This window comes from Arctopsyche grandis, chromosome 4, assembly GCF_051622035.1.
Source record: "Arctopsyche grandis isolate Sample6627 chromosome 4, ASM5162203v2, whole genome shotgun sequence".
Lineage (NCBI taxonomy): Eukaryota > Metazoa > Arthropoda > Insecta > Trichoptera > Hydropsychidae > Arctopsyche > Arctopsyche grandis.
In genome coordinates, this window is record NC_135358.1 from 28,648,240 (window position 1) to 28,673,119 (window position 24,880).

At 34.1% G+C, this 24,880-nt stretch overlaps 2 protein-coding genes across 2 annotated transcripts; one reads left to right on the forward strand and one right to left on the reverse strand.

Annotated features, from left to right (window-relative positions):
* The first annotated feature begins 426 nt into the window (after positions 1 to 426).
* LOC143911408 (uncharacterized) lies at positions 427 to 1,661 on the forward strand. The gene has a single exon (XM_077430284.1). The coding sequence runs from the start codon at positions 607 to 609 to the stop codon at positions 1,474 to 1,476; it is 870 nt and encodes a 289-aa protein (XP_077286410.1). The 5' UTR covers positions 427 to 606; the 3' UTR covers positions 1,477 to 1,661.
* On the reverse strand, positions 1,623 to 23,867 carry atl (atlastin GTPase). Its single transcript, XM_077430283.1, has 11 exons — positions 23,489 to 23,867; positions 22,524 to 22,738; positions 6,856 to 7,005; positions 6,624 to 6,779; positions 6,395 to 6,544; positions 6,175 to 6,313; positions 5,867 to 6,051; positions 5,570 to 5,791; positions 5,271 to 5,485; positions 5,117 to 5,183; positions 1,623 to 5,042 (listed from the first exon to the last, which is right to left on the reverse strand). Exons 1-11 carry the CDS (start codon positions 23,571 to 23,573, stop codon positions 4,941 to 4,943), a joined length of 1,686 nt encoding a protein of 561 aa, XP_077286409.1. The 5' UTR covers positions 23,574 to 23,867; the 3' UTR covers positions 1,623 to 4,940.
* Positions 23,868 to 24,880: the final 1,013 nt, after the last annotated feature.

Here is a 24,880-nt window from a genome sequence, read left to right on the forward strand (position 1 = left end):
AAGCACATCGCATATTATCCCTTATCGAGGTCAATACACTCGCATACTCCCCTGCCAGCATCGAACCCTACCGCCAACGTATTTTTAGTAAACACCAACAATATTTACAATATTTTCCGTATCCAGTTCCGAAATAGCAATCACAGGTTGCTATATAGGAACTGGATATGGAAAATATTGTTAGTAAATACTTTTTGACTTGACTTCAATTATAGAAAGAGAAATCCAAGTAAGATGTGATGTCGATAATGCTTTTCTTCGTTGATGAATGTTAAAAATTAGATGGACATCGAATTGATAGAATAATTCTCCTACGTAATCAGTTTTTCCCATGATGAAGAATTTGTTCATAATTTTGATTAAATATTTAAAATAAGAATTTTTCTACTTTTCTATGAAAATGTGAAAATTTTAAGTCATGGTTGATTTAGTATACGTCAGAACCACCGGTTGTCACGTTTGTTTTGGTTTTTATGGTGTGGCCTGCGTATTGAATTATATCATTATTAATCTTCAAAACGCATCTTAACATCTTTCATCTTACAACATTTTTCCATCAGTGGCATAATTTTAAACTGCCTTGCCAATTATAGAAAGGATACTAAAATGGACGGACGGGAGGTTATTATAAGCACTTCTTATAACAAATTGCTAAAGAAAAAAATACTGCTCCATGGAGATTATAGCCTAAGTCCGGTGGAAGGGACGGCTTGCGAAGTTAAACTGTCTGACGTATCGTTCAAAAAATTAGGGAAGGAAATTCCAGCTGATCGGAGAACTGTATTCAGCAGTAGTTTCTCGGGTAAATTTATCTTAGGCGAAGGAACCAACTATCTCGATATAGATTTTGATTGGTGTCTACAACATATATACTGCAACGAATTATGCACATTACAAATGATATATTACAACAAAGAGAAAGAAGTAATCTTGGAAGTATCGTGCAACGTAAAATTAATCAAAATGGACGAACCTGTGCTGTTTTGCGACTGGCACTGGAGCAAAAAGGTAAAACGTGCAAATAAGCACAAATACGCTGGTGTCGAGCTCATACGTCGGAGGGAAACCCTAGACGCGTTCAGGCAATTTAGTAAAGCGTTGAAATTCCTGCTCACTTTGTCCAAAGTAGACTTTGAGTCGATGAGTGATAATGACAAACATTTGGTGGACGATTTGAAGACCAAACTTTATAATAATCTAGCTCACTGCCAATTGCTATACAAAGAGTATGAAGCCGCCATATATTTGTGCAACAGAGTTTTGGAAATTGACAATGTTAACGTGAAAGCAATATACCGAAGAGGAATCGCTTACATGGGATTGGAATTTTGGGAATTTGCGTATACAGATATGACGCAAGTGCTCGATTTGGACCAGTCTGTTACCGAAGCTAATGCTAAAATCAAATTGCTCAAAGAAAAAATTAACGGCCTCAACGAAGCATACAAGAGAACTATAAGAAATATGTTTGCATAGCTAGATTGTATTTAAAATGTTGAATTTTGTAATGCATTCCCCAGTCTGTACGACGCCATTTAATTAAATCATTATAATAAATCTTTTTTCATTTCACACATGCGTAAGCCATTTATCAATGATATAATGAATATAAACAATTTATAAAAATAAGGATTTATTCACATTACACCAAAACCATTTTACAACTATAAGTATCATTTTTTTGTTAACAAAAAAAGGGGGGAGGGGATATTTAAAAAATACACAAGCTGCATCTGATTAGCGTATTGTAGCAAAAGTGAATAAATTTGATAGATTATGTTTTCTCGTAATCTTATGGCACATACATAAAATGATAGTATTGCAAACGGGGGTCAGATTGCGAAATATATTCTATTATATCTTATATACTTAAAATACACAAAAAGGAAAAATCTTTTTCTTAATATTGGAAGATTATCATCAGGCACTTGGGTGTAATATTTACAATATATACGTACATTTTATGAATAATGTGGATATTGCTCAATAATGATAATGTTAAAATAAAATATTACCAAGAAAAAAGTTCTCGACGGGCATTTATATTCTCAACACTATTAAAAGTTATATTAATATGTATTACTTTTTTCCTCACAAGCAGACAACGCTTCAGATATCAATTCTCCGATTTTTGATATGCATGTGTATATTTAATAAATGAAATTTGAGCTTACACAACACACATGAACTCGAAAGTAATGATTTTTAAATGTCCTAATATTTTCACATTATAATTATATCTTTTCATTATTAAAATTAATCATAACAGGTTTTAAAATTTTAAAAAAAGTTACAGTAAATTTCATCAATATACAACAATACATAAATCTGAAATCTTACAAAATAAATAAAAACTAGTAAAAAAAACCAATATGTATCTATAAATTTAACTCTTCTTCAATTTGCATAAAGTAATAACTGTGAATATAATTACTAAAAAGAAACTTACATGTAAAAGGGGGGGGTGAGAGGGTTCTAATAATTTTATCAAAATAATATGAAACAATGCTTGTATTCAACATGTAAGAAAAAATGATATTATTAATGTAAAAACCAAAAGAAAAATTAATGTTAAATGTTCAAGACATTCACAACCTCGCCACAATTTTTTTGAAAATCTGTAAAGTAAGATTATGTGTACGGACGGACATGACAAATTCGAATGAGGACAAAAACAGTTCATACTTATTGGTATGTAATAAAAAAGATGAACAAATAGAATGTTTTTTAAAAATTTACATACAATTTACAACAATGTTTGGCAACAAGAATTTTTAAATACTTCAAAATCACATTAGTATGTAGTAAGATTTAGACACTTCTATATATTACAATAAGTTGAAAAATAGATTACATGTAAATGTGTAAAATTATCTCACTATTTAAAAAAAAAAACTATATGTTGATAATAAAAATTTTCAGTGAGCTAATTGGATTTATTTCACATATTGAGAAATAGGGAGTGTATTTGTATATTATATTTACATTTTTTTTTATTTCACGATGAATTTAACACAAATTTTGCTCTCCCCATTCCTCATTATTACAATAAAACGTTGATATTTATCGTTAATTATAAAATTATAGTTTAAGATACATGTATTATAAGTTTTAATTTTATATTTTTAAAAAATATTGCTTAAGAGGACAATAAACATCTAATGACATTCAGCTGTAGATTGGTGGTGCTAAACACTGCCGAGTCTATAGATATTACAATTATTGTTATTTTTGGTTATATTAAACTCAAGATGCAGTTCACACATTAAGCAAAACTGCAATGGCTAGCAAAGCGTGCTTTGGCTAGATATCTCTGGCTATCTTCCATTGAATCATAGAGAAATAGTGAAAGATACAATACAAATTGTGATTCAAGTATTATTAAATCGAAATTTCTAATTGCACCACAGTAATGATATTGCAAAATGTTTTTTTTTTTATGTATGTAAATGGTTTTGTATATGTTTTCATTTCATTTTGAGATTTAAGATGGCATAGTGAATTTAAAAATATATACATATTGGCAAGAAATGACTTATAGATACTCTAAAATTTTATTACCTGTAGATTGTGTGATTATTGAAAGAAATAAATGATATAAAAATGGACCAATTGATTTCTATACTAATGTTGTTACAATCAAATATTCAAATGTATCCGGAAAAAAATCATTTATAATATTGATAAAATATGTGTATAATTCTTCTAAATGCTTATTTGAGAATTTATAATAATCGATAAAAAAATATTGACTTTAATCTCTTATATTTTTATCATTCAGTAGGTTAATGCATGTTTCAAAAATATCCTTATTATGTATATTAAGTAGGTGAAATATCGTTATTGTTGTCAGTAGTTTTAGAACCATTAGAATACTGTATGAGAGACCTAAGACTGCATTTGATTATTCTCATATTTTGTACAAGTATACAACGACAAAATTTTGGATATTGCTTTACGACCTAATAAGTAAAATAACACGTGTTTAGAATAATTACAATTCTTAAAATGAATCAATGTAATGAAAAGCAGTTAGTAAATAAATTCTATTTGTAATTTCTTCTTTACTATCCTGGCGAAAATAACATTGCTTGCTTTCAAAGATGAAACTTTGCAAATGTAAATAAGATATTTAGTGCCAGATAGCATATCACAACCTCACAGCCAAAATCACTATACATGCATTTAATGTCCATCACCACGGTTAAAATAAGTTAACTAATAACAACAAAATTAAGAGATTTTGGATCACATGTTTTAATCGCATTTCCAATACAGTGATATTCATTTGAAATGTATCTATTCAATGCAAGGATAAAGTCCTTCACCAAATGAAATAAATTCGGAACATTAAATATTCATTGTGAAGATGCATAAGAACTGTCATGGTTTACAATGGATCTATGTAATAAAAGTTTTAATTATTATAACAATTATAAAAGAAAAAACAAGTATCAAAACATTTTTTTCTAATAAAATTCTTCATAATCCAAATCACAATTGATACCAATCAAGATTTATTGAAAAAACATAAAAAATAATAGAATCATTGTACAAAAAACATTATAGATATAAATATATACAATTTGTGAATATAAAAAAAACATTTTCTATTAAATAACAATGAGATTTCTTTATATACAAGGTATTAATTACTGTTTATGTTAAATGGAATTTTAAAAATATGTCTTCATAAAGATACTCATAGGTAGACAAATCCGTAGCCACAATTTAAATCAATATCACCTAAGCACTCATAAACGTAAAGAAATAAATGATGGTAGGTATTAACAGACATATAAATATAATGGAGTCTTAGTCACTGTATTAAAACGTTTAACAATCATAATTTTACAATCTATCTAAAAAGACAGTGAAGTATTACAGCGCATGCCGACATTATAAAAATCCAAATGATGGAATGTTGCCTGAGGTCTGTATCACAACTGTTTCGGCTTCCCGTTGACTGCTTGTTCGGCTACATGAGAAGCCGCATGCTGAATACCCTTTTCTACGAAAGACTGATAAAATGGCTTCATGAACTAAAATAAAAACAAAACTTATTATAAAACATTCAAAAAACGATACAACTGAAATTGAATTATAAAAATCGTACATTTTCCCACAAAAATGTTGCAACTTCATCTATGTGAACACCGATCTCTCTCAATTCACCGCTATACCTGAAAATATTAATATTAACAATTTCAAAACACGGTAAGATATCAAAATACAGAACTTGATAATATATAAAGGAATTATACACATACCTGATGTACGCCCAGACTATTAATATAATGAGGCATACACCCATGAAGAAATTACAAGTATTAGCCAATGAATAAATGCCTACTAAGCCAAATACTCCACTCAAAATATAGAAGAATATTGCTATTACAAAGAAAACTGAAGGTGTACGAGCTGCCTTAAATATATTTTTGCTTTCATTATGAGATTTAAACTGATTAAACGAATCTTCTAGATCCTAAAAAAACACACACACTCGTTAGATATACATATTTAAATGTACATACAAATCGAATAAAATAAATTCTATTAAATAACTTACTTTGCTAAGTTGTTCTCTATACGATTCGGAAAATTCTTCTCCGCCCATTTTACGCTTTCCTTGAAATGTAGCCATAGCTTTGTCTCTAATACGCATGTGTTTTTCTTCAAGGAGTTGCGTTTGTAAATATGGTCTTTGTCCACCGCACACTTCTTCCATAAGTGTGTTATATTTATCTTTTGCTTCCGCTACGGCCGTCAAATTGTTTGCTTCGGCGGTAGCCTATTTAAAATAAGACAACATTAAATTATTTGATGAAAATGAAACGCGGTAAGGAATGATCAATTTAATACTAACCACAAGCATTGATTTTGGTTCAGGTAATTCATTACCCTTGTAAATATTTATGTACGATTTAAAATACTGAACAAGATCACGAGCTTTTACTCTTTGTCCGTTTATTTCCTTTAATACAAGATTATTGGGCGCTAGTAACATTGGGACAAAGCTCAAAAGACATTTCTTGAATTCAGTTTCAATATCTGCAGAAAGAAATACATATAATAATCACATTTTTATCATAGTTACAGCTATGGAATGTTATTTCAAAGTGTTTGTGATGTCTCTGGCATGTTTATTGAAATACTAGGAATTGAAAAAATCACCTGAAAGTCGTCCGTCAAATGAAGGACTGGTCGCCACTTGAAGGCCAGGATGTGGCATTAGATAACAAGCAATTTCCGTGAAACATGAGGTAATGTGCTTTCTAAGGGACTGTAGTTCAGGGTGTTGTTTTTCTGAAACCTAATTATAAATTGTTTACAAACACTAATATTAATTATCAAATTAAGCAGAAAAAAAAACTTCGTAAAAATTTTCTCATACTTTCAGTCTTCGTTGCAAAATTTGCTGACCACCTTCAGCACCGTATGACGATTCATATGGAAAACTCCAATCACGTACTAAAAATTGCAATCTTTGAAACGGTTTACGGCCGCTATCTGCCAACGCGAGCCTGCCATATTCAGTAAAAAGCTGAAAGGTAAGATGAAAATTAGTAAATTGAAAATATAAATAAATATATTCTAATATTTACATCATTTTTTTTTATTACCTGCAAGTGTTGCAAATCATCCTCTTGTATATTTTGCGAAAGATTATAAATTTGAACGGACGAAAGCATAGTGCTCAGAGCGAAAATCGTAGCGCAGTCCCTGACCGTACTCTCACTATCGAACGCACCCTGTGTATCCATTAAAATTATAGCAATCTAAAAAAAATCCAATATTAATTACAATAACAAATTAAATTAAAAGTAAATTGTTAAAAAATATATATTTTTTTACCTTTTCTCCATTGGCGAGTTGAGTGAGAAATATTTCAGACCACATCAAAATACCTGTGGTATCTCTTTCAGAACCTCCTCGCCAACTGAAACCATCCAGCGGTACATCGTCAGCACCAAGCCATTCGTTACCGGATTCTTTCAGTACATACTGTAAAATATAAAAAAATATATAAATTATTTTTATAACGGAAATAAAATTTATACTATTAATCAGCCTTAATTTTTATATAAATGTACATATATATATATATATATATATATATATATATATATATATATATATATATATATATATATATATATATATATATATATATATATATATATATATATATATATATATATATATATATATATATACACATATAAGAGGCAAAAGTTTAAATCTCGAGCTCTCGTTAATGCGATATTTCGCGTCTAAAGCTTTCGATTTATGTAGTTTTTGGGTGCCAGATGTTCCATGATCTAGATTTTAGTGACTTGCGCGAGATCGCTTTTTGCGGAATAATCACCGCACCATAAACAATGACTCAAATACGGTATAATATATATAAAAACGAACGCGATGTTTGCATGTTTGTGGGTATGTATGTATGTGGCGGATGCGTCGACAAGTATGGAGATCTCAAAAAAACAAATTTTAGAATGCCAGGAGTATACGTTATGCATAGGGATGTGGCCTGACGACCGATCATGTCGAGGGGACGCGGGGAAGTGGTGACCTGAGCATCTGACATGCGCTCCTGATATTGAGCGCCTGCCTGAGTTGGAACGGGTGGCGTCAGCGTCAGATGCGATGCACGGGAGCGTACACAAGTCCACGAAGACAAACACACATTTATTCATCATTTCGACGCGGGCGAACGGCGTATTAATACGCGCGCGCGCCTATAAATGACCTTACACTATATTTAAATACGTATAACATATAACTTTATTTGAATTCATGTATCAATTCCTTTCCGAAGCCACCCGTTGAAATCAACGAGCACAACCCTAGTTCTACATAATCTTATTTTCACACAATAAATACCACACGGCGAAGTCTCAAACGAATTCTCCACTGAAAATGGTCAAAATTGGACAGTAGCCTGCTTGATATCACCCGTAAACAAAACAAGTGGCGATCTTTAAAGAAGACATCGCGTCGTTACGGTTGTTGGCCACAACTGAAAGTTGCTTGGATACATATATGCATATTGGATAAAATACATACATATATGCGTCTATTTATACAATCATCTCAATAAAATATTAAAAATCGACCCGAAAACCAATCTGTACCAATCGAGCAACGAATTTGAAGCGAGGGCCAAACCGGCGAATCGATACATTCTCATGCACTGAAAATATTATATTTTCACGTAATATATTTATAGAGGCTTGCAAGCGCCAAAATTGACGAAACAGGGACAACCGACCTGACTAAATCGCATCCAAATTGCTACGTTTCGGATCGAAACGAGTGTAAACATCGATGATACAACGATACAGTTATCTGGATGTGCCACAACGTACCGAGACAAAGACACGATTTTAATCAGCAATGCTCGACGAAAAAAAAAACAACGTCAATGACACGGCATGGTCATGGAGTGACGTTGCATACTACATAAAACGACCAAAATTGTACGTATTGAACATATACATATATATTACTAAGAGTAGAATCATCTGAAAATAAACGGTCGCACAATGTAACGTAAGATAACGTAAGATCGTAGCCCTGAATCCAAAAGAGCGTATATAATGTATTCTTGAAAAATGTACCGATTTATATTTGGAGCTAATGCTCAGTCCACTTGCGAGCGAATTTCAACGGGTGTGTGGGTTCGTTCTAGTCTAGAATTCGCCGATTGTTGCTCTGAACGAGATCTGCAATTGAAATGAAAATGGTAGACGCTTTCGAATGCTTTCATACTGTGAAGGATAACAACTTCGACCGAGTAGATAGGAAGACACGCACAGAATATCCGTGAGAAAAAAAAATACAAGGCAGAACATTCTTCTGGGTTATATTTATGCATTTGGAATAGTGCATACTAGACGAAGTCCCAACAGGAAAACGTTATTTTGATCGCATGGTAAAATTCTATTGGAAATTATTTGGAAACAACGATGAGTCAACTGGTAGACATACTTTGACGCATTTACTACATCGCAGTTGAATTTTACTAGTATTATATGAATGTGTTCTGAACAGGTAAGCGTTTGCTTTAATTCGCTGTTGGTATTTGAGTTTAGGAATAGCGAATTTCGAGGTTCTAACAATAATTAGTTGACCTCATGCCATGAAATCAGCCTGGAGTATTGCGTCAAATATAAATGATCGTAATAAAAGTAACTATTGTTAATTGAAATTATGTGAACCAGCGGCATGGACAAGTGCATATTATGTTTTCGAGCAGAGTAGTCAAAGGTTCGAGTCCCACTTCAGCCCCGCTGCTGGCCAGACCTTGGTTTGTGACTTTAGGTCGATCATTTTTTAACAGAATTTGCCAATTTTTCTTCTGATATTCATTGAAACGGATCCTGTAAAATTGGCTTCTCCTTCCTACCTCTCTTGCTAATTTTAACCCTTTGAGTGCTGACATCTTTTCTGTTGAAAGCCCGCCACGCTTAAAATTTCAACTAGAATTATTTAGAAATCCAATAGAAAGCAGGTATAAGATCACCACCTAGATAACGAACGCCGAGGATTTCGAGTTTTGTAAAGGTGTGTATAGACTCTCTAATATATCTTGCAATAATATAAAAAACACAAAAGAAGTCTATTAATGAATGTATTTTTGCAAAACTAGTTCCATCTTCTTCATTGTTTTAAAATGTAATGCTCACAATCTAAATGCCAAGGAACAATTTAAAAAAATACTCGAGAGTTAGGGATTTCCATCGAGAAATCATGCTATGGTTATAAATTCAGAAATTCCGGTGTCAACCAGTCTTTATAGACATTGACACAGATTACACGACCCATGTTCAATGCATTTTTTTTCAATGCTACCTGAAAAGGCTTCGCGGGTGGTATTCTTGTTTATTTTTTACATACTTAAAAAACAACGCCGATAGGCGTATTTCAGGCTGATGTACTTGTTGGCAAAACGCAGATCGGCGTTGGTCAGCATTCAAAGGGTTAAGTTATTCAGCGTATTGCGGTTTGCCAATTTGATTATAAAATTCTGCAAAAATTTCTCCGAAGATGTTTGTATGAATTAGCATTGTATATATTTATTTATTTATTTTAAACAGACCATTGTGGCATAACAGGAATTCCTAAAGCGCCACAATGGTCAAAAAATATAACACAAAAAAGAAAAAAAACAAAATAACAATTAACATAAACATAAATACATCCATACATACATAAAAAATAGCATTTATAATAACAGATAAAGTAAAAATATCAAATAAAATATAGCATAAGGAATGCCTTGCACCTACAGCCAGTTTCAATAAATATGTAAGAAACAACTACAAATACAAAACATCCCTGTAAGGCCCAAATGGAAGAGAGTTAATCAAAATTTCACTCATAAATCACAATCAATCATGAAAACAATGATGAGCGCAGACTACCAGATAAATGGGTTAGTAATTTCCGACAATTTACGCTCACTAAGGTGGAAAATATCACATTCAGTCTCGGCAGCAACGATTTCATTAAGAAGTCGGATAGCTCTTGGAATAGGAGCCATTCGAAAAAGGACTGTGCGGGCAGGAGGTACAGCCAGCAAATGATGATGTCTACCACGCACATAGTGAATAGGGACATAAAGCCCCAACTGCTCCAGCAACAACGGGCATGACGTATTACCACGTAAGAGCAGGAGAACGAAACGAATTAATGAGAAGTTTCTCCGAAGTTCAAGGGAATTATACCCAAGCATGCCCAAAAGGAAAGGAGTGGGGTAGAGATATGGGTAATACCCATATTCTTTCCTATATAGGAAACGAAGAAATGCTTTTTGCACTTTCTCAATCATCAGAGAGTAATTTGCTTCATGCGGATTCCACACAATCGCATTATACTCTAGCTTACTTCTCACAAGCGAATTGAAAAGCAAGCGAGAAGACAAAGGATTGGAGAATAATCTTGCATATCTCAAAACAAATCCAAGTCGACGAAAGGAAACGTCAGCGACTTTTTTGATATGGTTGTGAAAGGTGAGCTGAGGATCAAAAGTGATACCCAAATCGACAATAGATTCCACACGCTTCAACAAGACGGATCTAATGGAATATCCGTGACAATAGAGTGAATGTGCACGTCCATAGCTCATAATTGCACATTTGTTTAAATTAAGTTCAAGGCCTAAACTAGAACTGAACTCCAAGACAGCGTTAATATCAGCTTGAAGGAGAGAGGCTTGCCTCTCATCCTTGACAGCAAAAAATAATTTAACGTCGTCAGCAAACAAGAGACATGATGCATTACATAAAACTCTAGGGAGGTTATTAATAAGAATTGTAAATAGTAATGGGCCTAAAGTGGACCCCTGAGTAACACCAGATCGAGTAAAAAATGAAGGAGATTCATAAAGACCATATCTAACAAATTGCTTCCTATCACTAAGATAAGAAGCAAAGAGTTTAAGAAGACGCGTTGAAAAACCCACTTCAGCTAACCTGATCAAAAGAGCGTCATTATTGACTTGATCAAAGGCTTTACGAAAGTCAAAGTAGGCTACATCAACTTGCTGACCAACGTCAACTTTAGACATGATCAAATGTGTGAAGCAGGCGAGATTAGTGGAACGACAGGGTGTAAAACCATGTTGCTCATCACACAATAATCTTTTAAACTGCGCAAGAATCAAACGGTGAAGGATGATGTCAAAAATTTTGGGAATAGCCGAGATAATAGCAATAGGTCTATAATTTTCAACCTCATTTTTAGAGCCACTCTTATGAATAGGAATGACTCTAGATAATTTCCATTTTTCAGGATAATTACCAGAAGCAAGAATAAGGTTAAAAATAAACTGAAGAGGCTCTAAAAGCGAATTACAGCATACCTTTAATACGTCAGGGGGCACACCGTCAGGCCCAACAGACCCCTTCAGCTTCATAATAGCCATCCTAACATCTCCCAGCGATACCCGCGGAATGTCTATACCGACACCCTCAGTACCAATTTGTGAAGCCAAACTAGCATTAAGGGATGGTTTTCTCTGGTCAAAGACTGAGCTAAAAAATGAAGCAAAAGCATTGGCGATCTCAGGACCGTCAAAACTTTTATTACCAAATGAGAATGAATGCTCAAGACCATGTGAAATATGCTTACTCTTAATAAATCTGAAAAAGTGGTTAGGATTAACCGCAATAGCACTCTCCATCTCATTAAGATAGACAGTATATCGCTCACTCACACCACGTTTCACGATCTTCCTAAGAGTCCGGAATTTCTCATAGTCACAAAATGATTGGCTACGTTTCCATCTTCTATGAGACAACCATTTTGCACGAACATCAGCTATAAGTTTGCACCCAAACTTATAAAGCATTGTATAAAATGATTAAGTATATTGATTGTATTGTATCTGTTTAAATGCACTCGTCGCTTCAGAGCGATCTGCAAAGGCGAGTGTTCATGTTCTACGAAATAAAAATAAAATATTCATAAAGCAAAAATACAATGTGTAAATCCATCTTTGCAAAAAAACAACTGATATATTTTTAATCGCAAGCTGCTAGGGATGGCAATTTACCGTCAAATTTTATTTACCAGTAAACGGTAAATTATTTCTCCCATTACCGGTAAATGAAAAAATAGCGTCGATTAGATAAATATATGTGGCTACTCTTCCTAAAAGAGTTAACCTACATAGATTGAATTTATGTATGTACATAATTTGAAATAAATCTCAGCTGAATAATGTCATATAAATACATGGAAGTCCATTCGTAATAATTAATAATCATAATTGAAACAACCGTCTGATCGCAATTTATTACGACTTGGTTGGTCTGTGTTGCCACTCTCAAGCATGCGTCAGTTGGGCTACGAGAGAACTGTCAAACTGACAGAAAACTCGTTACAACTTATTAAATACAATGAGTTAATATTACTACATACATATGTACAAAACTACAAGACCTATAACAATAGAGAAATATGATGAATTGACTGCATTGCATACCTCCTAATCATCTGGCTCAAAATTTACATGTCATTTTGGACATTTAATAACGAAAAAAAAAAACAAATTTCAGACTACCTAATCTACAATAAGCCATCAATCTTAATTGAAATACTATGCCTGAAATATGTATTAAATTCGCGATAAAAAAATAACGGTCATTACCGATGACGAAACTTTGGCGATTTACCGGTAAATCGGCAATGCAATGTAATTCTGCGTTTACAAATCCAATGCCTCGGTATTTTTTTTTTTAATAAAAGAAGTTTGTTTATGGATTTTTTTATAAAGTATATTATATGGGTTGGTTCCATTTGGTAGAACTAAGCCTACATTATGGCGGTAGCTTGCACGATATTTGGGGTTTTAAAATTGGAGCCTACCCTCTCTTTTTGGCTGAATTGCCATTCGGGGCACCACAAGGGGCTTGGCAGCTCGCATACAAAAACTTAAAAACAAACACGTAATGATTTTTTAGTTTGCATAAAATTCGTGTATAAATATTATAAGCAATAATACACTTGTAAAATTCCTAAATGTTGCACGCAATAGACGATCTATTTATACATGCAAATGTGAAACTTTCAAATACTTTTCCAATGGGCAATACAAATCGCTGAGCGAGCCTTTCATCGATCAACTGCACTCCTTGCCAATTTTTCAATAATTAATAATTCACAAACCACACATTTTGAATAGCGTTTCAAAAAATGCTACGATCCGATAAAAACCGTGCGATGTGAACCAACGATATGCTGCATTTTCTCATGAACTGAACAAAGCTATTGCATCGCAAAAAATTTGCCTCAACGCTTTTTCTTCTAGTTTTCAAGTGGATGCTGTATCTATGCAAGTTATAATAAAAATAAAGATCAATCATTGTGAATAAAAAAATCCGAAAACACGGCAAAAAAATTGAAAAAAAAAAAACTCAAAAATCATGATTTAATACGTTTCAATATCTATTATAGTATTTTAGATGGCGACGTTCGTAAAAAGTGTCATCGAAAAATAGACCATTGGACACGAGGGAACCATTCCGTTCTTTTGTTAGAAAAAAAACATATTTTATTTCAGGACGTTTAAATACCGAAAGCCAACGAATGAGATCAGCGTTTCCCAAACGGGGGTGGACAAGAGGTCATTTAGGAGCACGCAAAAAAAAAAATCGCGGAAAACTACTGTGATCGGCACCTCGATATGAAAATACTGTGAGCGCACGAAATGCCGCGTAGACATAGCCGCGCAGGACAAAAGCACAGTAAATTTATGCGTTTTATATTTTATATTCAATAGAGATTAAACACATTCGTAATTAGACATCAGAATTACGTGGACCGTTAACAAGAAAAGGTTTTTGCAACAGACTAATTTGTTTTAATACCATTAATAGATTGCTCTAAAACTAAAAATTACTTTTCAACTATTTCAAATACTCACAAAATAGTTTTTTGAACTCTTTTTCCTATTATGCTGTACATTAACATTAGAATAATATAATACTAGGATTACTAACAAAAATAAAATAGAAAATGATCAGTAGATCAGTAGCTATTAAAATAGATATAAAATGCATTGTGAACATAATTTAGTAGTAATAAAAAGCATTTGAAAATTAAAAATCAAAGTCTCACCAACAACATCGGTCGGTCGACGATGAGCGATTGTTTTCTATTTTAAAATTGGTCTTTATTGACGCTCGACAACGAATGACTATAAATAATTTAAAAACAATATTTAACCCTATTACTCGGAGTATAGCCAGCTTGGAATTAATATTATGATTTGACACTTTTTAATTTCGAAAAATATTCCATAATAGTTCTAGTATAACAACCGACCATCCAAAATTTAAAATCTGTTTACAAATTTTAAAAATCGGAAATGAATTTTGAATTGGCGGAAAACCTGGTATACAAAAAATAACAAACCTTATTAAATATTTATCGATTTAACCAAAAATAATTTATTTTCATTCAATTGTGTAGTTCTATTATGTGCGGCATTGACGGGCATGTTCTGCGCGGGTATGTCAACGCGGCATAATCGAGCGCGGCTTCGTCGGGTCAACTTTATGATCTTCCCGCGCACTATTACACTGAGCAACAAAAAAAATCATGTTTTCGAATTTACATACCGGAGTTAATCAATATTTACTAAGTTTGACCCATTGAAATCAAATATGATAACGATTTTTGTTGGTTTACTCCCGTGTATGAGATACATGGGAGTAAACGATTAAAAGAAAGCGCAATTTATACAGTTTTTTTGGTTTTTCCGGTCAAAATCTAGTATTGCTATGCCAAAAATGAGTATCGAAATCAATAGTCAGACGTTTTTCCTTTATATTATTATTTTAAATTGCTTTAAAATACTTGTAGTTTATTATCTAGCGAATTTTAAGTCAAAAATAATTTTCTACACATTTTTTCCGTGCTATTTTATTTATTTTGTCTTCGCTCGGGTAATTTTTTTCTACTGCTTGTTATTGATTATTTTCGTCTCCTTTGTCAGACGTTGCATGGGACGGTTTCCCACATTCATTCATTAATTTACAATAAGCAGTACAATTTTTGCAAATGATGTACCAAGGGGAACGCGAGTCAAAAAAGGTTGGAAGCCGAGGGTCTAGAAATATGCCAAATCACCTTTTTAACTCGAAATCTATAGGGAAATACACACACGCACATTGGTTAAATGCGGGTTAAAAAAGACCAACACTACAAAACCAAAATATCAATCGATAGACCGAAACTGCTCTTCCATCGATTTCTTCTTTAAGTATATGTATAAATTCGGAAATTTCGAGGCGACATAATTTTTAAAAGTCAAATTTGCGCCTATTTTGTACATACTCTCTTTTATCGCAAAATATAATTGCAAAATGAGTGAGCGGAACGGAACCTCGTTTGACCCCGCGGCTGGATCCAATTAATCTTGCGCAAACCGGTCGCAAAACGGGTTAAGGTAGATAGCCGCGCACATCCACGAGGAAATCATCTGAAATACATACAAACACTGACGATGCAGCATCAGCAGCAGCATCATCATGATCCCGGGCGGCTGCAGTCAATAACCCGGGCACTGTGCCCTACTCTACTCGGCAGTCGGAACTTAATTCACCATTATTTATTTTTACACCGGGGCGACGTAACGTGCAAAATTGCAGGGATATTTGTTGGCAACGAGCTCCCAGTTTCCCACTTTCGCTCCACAACCAAATTAATAATGAATACGGTCGATGAGAGTATTGAAAACCACAACAATACCTGAGCGACGAAAATTTCAAAACTTATATCATTGAAATTTAAAAATGCAGCATCCATTCGACCAAAGGCGCTCAGTTCTGATTTAATTCCTTTGCAATTGTATCCGACATTGATAAAGGTAGCAAACAAAATATTCAAATGGCAATGCAGCATATATTTACGTACATAACGTAGTTACAATATCGAATGCGAGACACTCGAGTGGTATCAAAAAGAAGGTCACAAGTGCATTGAGCTGTTGAAGCATCATAAAGAAACAAATAGATAAAGCGAAAGGCGTTGACGGTAAAGACGAGTTATCACTGTGAATTCACCATAGAGGGTCGACCGGATTTGCAAAGGATACCATCCGAGTCAGTCAGAGTGTACACGTACATGCAAATATAGAACTGATGTCACACCAGTATCCGTCAACAGTGTTGAAAAATATCACGTTGACATACAGAAAGCCATCGACGCTCTTCAACATCTGATGAATGTCAAGAGATTTTTAATATATTCGCAAAACTATCTAAAATGTGTCAGATGTATGCAGTCTAGAATAGACATAAGTAGAGGTTCTTATTCAGCGGTGGATGGTTTACGAGCAGGGCTCAAAATATTGATCAATGATTTTTTTAGATTATGAATTGAGTTATCATTCCGTGAACCGAAGCCGAATCCATTCCGAGACCTGTATATCTAATATATAATTTCGAAAGAGACATTGTAAGGTTTAATGTAAGCTTTGAGTGGTAGAATTAAGAAAAAACCTGTATATATAATGCTTGCTATCAATATTCCCTATTGGAAAATAGTGCCACGAGCATTTAGCGCCATCTACTGAAAATTTATTTAATTAATAAATTAATTTTTCTTTTGCTGTTTTATATTGTTCACATGTAGGTAGGTAGGTAGGTAGTTTTTGATGAAATTTTCATCGGATCTATTACTGGTATCTGATAAAGATAAGATTGAAAATTTTTTCACAAGTGAGACTCTGAGCGAATCTCGCACTTAAATCGAATCATTAAAAAATAGGCGTCCACTTGACCTGTGGAGCGACCTGTTTTAATCAAGCAAACTAGTGAATGGTTTCTGTCGTATCTCGTGAAAAATACGACCCCACACCGAATGATCGAAATTCACTATGACTTTCTACTGTCAAATGACACATTAATCGTTTTCCATAAAATACAAATTGGACACATTGTCAACGGACATTGCTATATCATCTTTATTTATTTCATCCATTGCTGGATGAAAGCCTCTTTAACACGCTTCCATTAGTCTCTGATTTGTACAACTCTCATCCATCTTACCCCTTACGTTTTCTAATTTCATCTACCCATCTTCCGTTCAATATTTTACACTCTCTCAAGTAAAATTCGTGCACTTGTTTCGTCCATTCTTATGTAAGTGACCCGCTCATTGCCATTTAAATCTATTCCCTCTCTCCACTATGTCAACTGGTAAACGGATTACTGGTTACGAGGTCCCTTTTTAACGAGATTTGCGCAATTTTGAGCAGTTTTCTGTACGGCAATTTTCCTGTGCGACAGGAGGTCCGCGCGAGCGATTTTCGTAGCGGCGGTTATCCTGTTAGCGATTCACAGTTGAGATGTAATCGCCGAACCACTTCATCTGCTCATATCATACTTCTTAACCATGTATTCCGTTTCCTATCTCTCCTCGTTAAGCCGAGCATACAACGGTCCATACTAATTTGAGTGCATTGGACTTTGTGACTTTGTTTAATGTCCTAGTTTCACATCCATACGTCATCAATAGCAAAACACATTGATCGAAGATCTTTTTCTTCAGACAAAGTGACATTTTTGATTTAAAAACGGCGTTCATTCCCCTAAATGCATTCCATCTTAATTTCACTTTTTTTTTATTTCCTGTTATTTGTTACCGGACACGTCTATTATTTGTCCTAAATATAAATAATTACTGACTACTTATGCTATTTTATCTATTGAACTATTTATTTTAACTATTGAACATATGTATTTTTTTATCTGTCTTATCTACGTTAATTTTTAGTCCTACTTTCCTTATCCAATTGTGTTAGTCTGTTAAGTACAAAGTCTGCTGGATCACGAGCAGACTTTGTACTTAACTGAAGGCGACCGTTGATGTTTAAACCTACTTTATCCATTCCAACTACTTTGATTTTTTTTTATTTTCATCACATTGATACAAGAATTATACATGCATTTTTTCGTGAAGAGCACACATGTTTAAGGGGTCGAAAAAAATAGTGGAAGAAAAATCGAACAAGAGTAAACTGCCACTTCCAGTTGACAGATGATTACCAAATTATATACATAACTTGGTATTAAGTTTAAACATCTAGATATGAAATATGAGTTCAATAAACCGAAAGGTTTATTGAACAAAAGGAAATACATAAAAAAACCTCGATTCTTTCGAGTAAAAGTACTACTTCCGGGTCAGGTAAAAATATTAGGTTATAAAATTCAGCCCGATTCGGTTAGTGGTTTGGGAGTTCAAAAAATCCCCAAAATACACAACCGCACACACACTTATCCTTGTATTGACATATGTTTGACAGTGATTCCCATATTTGAAGAAATGTAGCAGAAACTTGTCGAAATAATGAGATCGTATGAATTAGCACTGACGCGAGGATACGCCCATCGCAGCTGGAGTCTGTTTACCGTGCCATACGATTCAGCGTGTATGTAAAAATTGACTCGGAGGTAAGCGAAACATGCACAAGTGCAAGTATGATGCAACTGTACCATAACAGAACGACCAGATAAGCAGTAATGACACCCAAGTTTGAACTAGACCGTGGATTAGACTTTCGTAATACACATCGGAGGACTTTATTGAAACTTCACAATATCGGATCATTGATAACGAAATCGAATTAATTCAACATGTACATATTATTTATTGCATAGAGCGTTCACGTGAAAATACACAACGTTGTTAGCGATACATAGTTACGTATATTAAAATTGTACAGTTATTTTTCAGTGAACGTATTATGTGAACCGCCACGGAAACCGAAAATGACTATAATTTTGCTGTAGGAAAAAAACTGTAATATTTAGTTGGTGCTAAATAAAAAATTGCAAAAAAGCAGCCGAATTGATTTCGACTAAATTGTTTAGTGGTCATCGATGATATCACAATGACGCGCGTTTGGCCACCTTCGTGCAACCTTTGATATTCAATCGTGGTCCGATCAAAACAATGCGAAAGTACCTGGTTTGAAATTGAAATCAACTCTACTATATAGTAAAAACGCAACAGCTCGCATATTACATATTAGATAATGAGACGATAATATTTAGTAGACGAAAACAGTTGGCAGCTGAATAAACAATAAACTATGTATGTATTATAGTAGCGTTTCAGAATTTAAGTTTTTTTAAATAAAAAATAAAAAATGCCAATACATATATACGTCGATACAATGCACAGACATGTAATGATGATGGATTTGATACACACATATGTATGTTACAGTTGAAATGAATCTAGGAAATAGGGCATTTTGGGTCTATCTTCCAGGAAACAGGGCAAACTACAAAGCTAGAGAGCATTAAAAAAAAGGTTCATCATAAAAATGAACAAAGAACGGCGCAAAGTTGGTCCGCTCTTTAGTTGGAATATATTCCATTTAATCTGGTACCAATTACCACAGCGGTTCCCAACCTGTTTCGACTCGCGTACCACTTGGTAGTACATTGCGCTAAATTGTAGCAATGTATAAAATGGATGTATTTCATGAGATGTAGTTGTAGTTTACATTTGTAATATGTTTTGTAATTAGTATTTACATTTGCAATATTTTTTGACTAGTTGGAATATATTTCGTCTAACCCACGTAAGTAGATTCATATGGCGAATTACATTCCAACTGGTCAAAATATATTAAAACTGAAAATACAGTTTAACTATAGGTAAGAGGGAGAGGTTAGGTTTTCGTGAAAACGTCATTCGACTAGTAAATTGAGTTGGAGTCATATTTTTGCTTTGAACAGTTATCGTTAGTCACCGGACCCAGAAGGTGCCGCGTATTGTTCAAAGGTTGTAAATGCATCGTTAAAGGTTTGCCGAACCTTTTTTACAAAGGATTTACAACAATGGATAGCATTACAAGAGATAGGCGCGAAAATGCGCTGAAACGGGTTCCCATTTTTAACCTTTTTTTTGAGCAAAAAATGGGGTTTATTGACAAAATAAACCCATTTCTTTCGAGCTGGCGCATCCTAGCGCCGCTCACTGCTCATTACCTGTATTCGTAATACCTAGCAAATTAACGCATTATTGAATTGTAAAGCATTTGTAAAATGTAAAATCAGAGCTGTCACAACTCAACTGTAATATTACGAATGGCGCACATTGTTTAAAGTGTACTTGCTGTTGTAGAGATATAATATTAATGACATAAAACGCCAGTGGGAATATATTACAACTGAAAATACACTTTAACTGTAACATTAAAAAAAATTGCACAATGTTTTTGAATTTTTTTATACTAACATATAAGAGTTTATTTCGTTCAGTAAACAAATTATCATAGCTGTAAAATTTCAATAATACGAACTAATTATGTTTTTCTGTCTACGATACATCTTATTCTAAAAAAGATCATATCGTTAACCTCAATGATTCACTTGAAGAGAAGGTCAAGAGTTTCTAATCTAATTACAATACAAATAAAAACGATGAGAAAATTCTATCCAATTTTCTATCGTGTTAACAATACAACATTAAAAAAAAAAAATACATATATATAAATATATTGACATTTAATTGAATGAAAAGGTGTATTAGGCCAAAAACATACTAAAACGAACGGCCCGGGCACGTTCTTGAACCCCCTGCTGTGAAAAATCTGCAGGTGTTTTTTTCTTTTCGACAAATTTCTCTTGATTTCTTCAAATATGGGAATCACCGTTATCTGTGAAACCTACGTCACTACAAGAATTTTAGGCCTGGGTGTCATAGCATAGATTATGCGTGCTAGCATTTTTTTACATGTGCAAAACTATCTAAAAAAAAAAAAACACGTACCGCGAGCTACTGTATCTGAGCTCTTCTGGTTAAAGTTTTACCGACATTTGAATTGTTTTGGATAGTCGAAGAATGAATGGTAAATGGACTACTAGTCATATGTGGACCAGTCACAGGACAACCGGTCGCTCTAGATCGGTCACACGTGATCAACCGTCACACTAAAACTGGTCACACCCGAAAATGAGTCACGAAAAAACTGGTCACACCCAAAAATTCAACCAATTTTAAATTTTTGGGTGTGACCAGTTTTTTCGTAACCAATTTTCGGGTGTGACCAGTTTATGTGTGACGGGTGATCACGTGTGACCGATCTAGAGCGACCGATTGTCCTGTGACCGGTTCACATTTAACTAGTAATCACCGAACCGAATGAATCGACACTTTACATCCTTTTTCAACCTCAGTGTATCATAAATTTAAAATCAAAAAGGATGCCAAAAAAATTGCATACTTATTACACTAGAGACTATTTCTGAATACATACATACATTGATTTATAACTGACTATTAACAATACGAGCTTTGCCACCTTATGATTTTTTCGGAAACCAATTTTTTCAATTGACAATTATTTAAATACATAAATAATATTTAAAACCCGAAACCATCCCCTCCAAAAAAAAATTCAAAGCAAGGGGTACCCAAATATTTATTTACATTTTTTTTGACCCACACTGATCGGTAATACGCGCGGTTTAGGACTCAGCACATTATTTTGTAATTAAAATAAATAATGATTAATCGATAATTAATAACTTCTTATTTTATTGCTAAAAAATTAAATAATATCGCAGTAATTGCTTAAATATATCAATACCAGAAGCGATTTTTTTTTTGTTAGTACCGATAGTGACAAATGTTGGTATTTTTGTAATCCCGTATGCATGAGTAATATAAATATAGTAATATAAGTATAGCATATATATGTGCATATATTCTAAATATGGATTGTATTGTATCAAAGATGATCTTAATGCATTAAGTGGAAAGTAATCATTTTAAGTATTTAATCAATAATAAAAAAAGTTAATCCGTCAGAAATGAAATCAATTTATTATATTATATGTATAATCAACCATTTGTTTGATGCATAGCATCGTATGATAAGAAAGATGACATTTTTATGTAACAAGTGATATCAACAGGTTGAGTCATATGTTGAATGAAAGTGTACAAATGTAAAACGATGAGGGGGGAAAAAAGAGTAAACAAACCTTTGAATTCATATACCGCAGAAAGAAGTCCAGTAGGAAAGACTTTCCTTTGCGGAACGAACCCGCCACTGACACAATGACGACACTACGATCCTTAATCTCATCTTGCAGCATCAGCTTTGACAGGGCTTCTTCGTTCAAACTGAACGAATGATCGCCCTCGGTGTGAACGATTTCCACGGCATGGGGCATTGTTTTACTCCGAGGTGGTTTTCCTATATGGAATAATAGAAACTGAATGTTTTAAAACATAAACTCAGATATAATAATGAAGCATTCATCGAAGACAAACTATTTTACATATAAAAATATGATATTTTTATAAAAAGCAATTTAGAATTCAAAACAAAATGAAAATATCTCTAAATATAAGAGGGCTGATGAGTTGGGCTTGGAATTGAGGTTTCTTTGAAACTAGGAGTAATTCATCAATCTAATGCAGATCTGCATTAGATTGTCTGCATAATTGAAGAGAGGCCTTATATTTATTGACACATTTTATTAGTATTCGTAAATAAAAAATACAAAATATTGTAAGAAAAAAAAATAATAAAAGCCAATTAGAAAATGGCATATATTTCAAATCAATATATATATATATATATGTTTTATTTGTTATTAAAATATGTATAGAAATCAATTCAATTTTTTTCACTACTGATTAGATAAGTTTTATATGGAATGTTAACGTAGACAAATCGACATGCAAATTGCAAGACGAAGGAAATACAAATTTGCATTGTCCATATTACATATCGACTACAATTACGGCATTAGGTATGCGAGAATATAAGAATTTGCAAATTTTTTTTCTTATGTCATTCGAGTGATGTTTTTTGTTTTGAAGGGTGTGTCAATGTTGCCAATATGGAAAATGCTTTGAATGTTGTCAAGTGGACAATTACATGACATGTGAAATACACACGAGTGGGGGAGGGGAGGGGAGGGCAGGGGGTGAGAATTACCCGGAGGCGAAGGACTGCTTTCCGAGGGCGAGCGCTCGCGCTGTTGGGGGCGCTCGGAACGGGGGCGCCGCTGTCGGCCGCTCATGACTTCAGCCCTCGGCTATTTCACTGGTTCGTGGACTCGCTCACACTCGCGCTCACGCACACGCACACGCGCGCGCACACGTCCTCGCACGTCACACGAGCCGAATGTGTACGGGATTCGAGGCCACTGGCTCACTCGCTCACTCACTGCACACGCAAAAGCAGACGCACGCGCGCAAAAGCGGACACGAGGATACGAGACCGCTGATCGGCGACCAGCAGACTCCCCTCTCTCTCTCTTCCTCTCCTTCTCTCAGTTCTCAGATCTCCACCACCGCCACCGTCACCGCGAAACGACGACAATAAACACGAAGTAAATCGGCCATAGTTCGGTTCTACGATTATTCCGAATACAAAATGTGGGGGACCAGAGAATTGTTATACGAATAGAAGTGGCTTTAGGCGTCATATTGTTGTCAAGTGACGATTGTCCACAGACAATCCTAAATAATTTTATCATCAGTCGTATTTGATAAAAACTTCTCTGTTTGTTTATATTAGTCGCAAGATGGGTATAATCGGTAAAAATTGCACAATGCATTCAAAACACACAATAAACAACATAGGATAGATTTTTGTAGTTGTAGCTTATTTATAGAGACTTACCGCGTAATAGTGACAACAATTATTTATCCGTAAGGGCCCTTCTATTATTATTACATTTCTCTGTGGGGGACAGATCTCTCTGAACGGGAAGATTGTGGACGGTGGTTTTTCGTGGACAAGATAAAAAGCATGTTTTTTCAAAATAAATATTTGAATTGTTGAATTTTGCATGCCCAATTTCCTCCCGTATTAATGTGCGCGCGCAGAATACAGGAGGAAAAGCATGTTTCTCTTGTTCCTGTTGTATCCTGCTCGCGGAAATTAAGTGAGTATGTACCGTTTACCTTGCACCATTTTTTTTATCTTTCGACTTAAGATCTTTCGATTTTCGATCTTTGCCTTCCGATATTTTTGTTTTCTGTAATTTAACATTCTGTCTCGTCACGTAGACCCACATAATATATAAATATCAGTGGGGTCTACGTAACGAGCCAGAATGTTAAATTACAGAAAACATAAATATCGGAAGGCAAAGATCGAAAATCGAAAGATCTTAAGTCGAAAGATAAAAAAAGGGTGCATGGTAAACGGTACATATTCACTTAATTTACGCGAGCAGGGTACAACAGGAACAAGAGGAACAGGCTTTTCCTCCCGTATTCTGCGCGCGCACGGGAGGAAAAGCCTGTTCCCATTGTTCCTGTTGTATCCTGCTCGCGCAAATTAAGTGAGTATGTACGTGAGTATGTACCGTTTACCATG

Excerpts from the sequence above, each read along its gene's own strand:
- LOC143911408 (XM_077430284.1), top strand. The coding sequence starts at position 607 with ATGGACGGACGGGAGGTTATTATAAGCACTTCTTATAACAAATTGCTA.
- atl (XM_077430283.1), bottom strand. The coding sequence starts at position 23,573 with ATGAGCGGCCGACAGCGGCGCCCCCGTTCCGAGCGCCCCCAACAGCGC. Across the intron at positions 6,314-6,394 it reads TTTTGCAACGAAGACTGAAA|GTTTCAGAAAAACAACACCC; the intron begins GTATGAGAAAAT and ends ATTTATAATTAG. Across the intron at positions 5,184-5,270 it reads ATAGTCTGGGCGTACATCAG|GTATAGCGGTGAATTGAGAG; the intron begins GTATGTGTATAA and ends TAATATTTTCAG.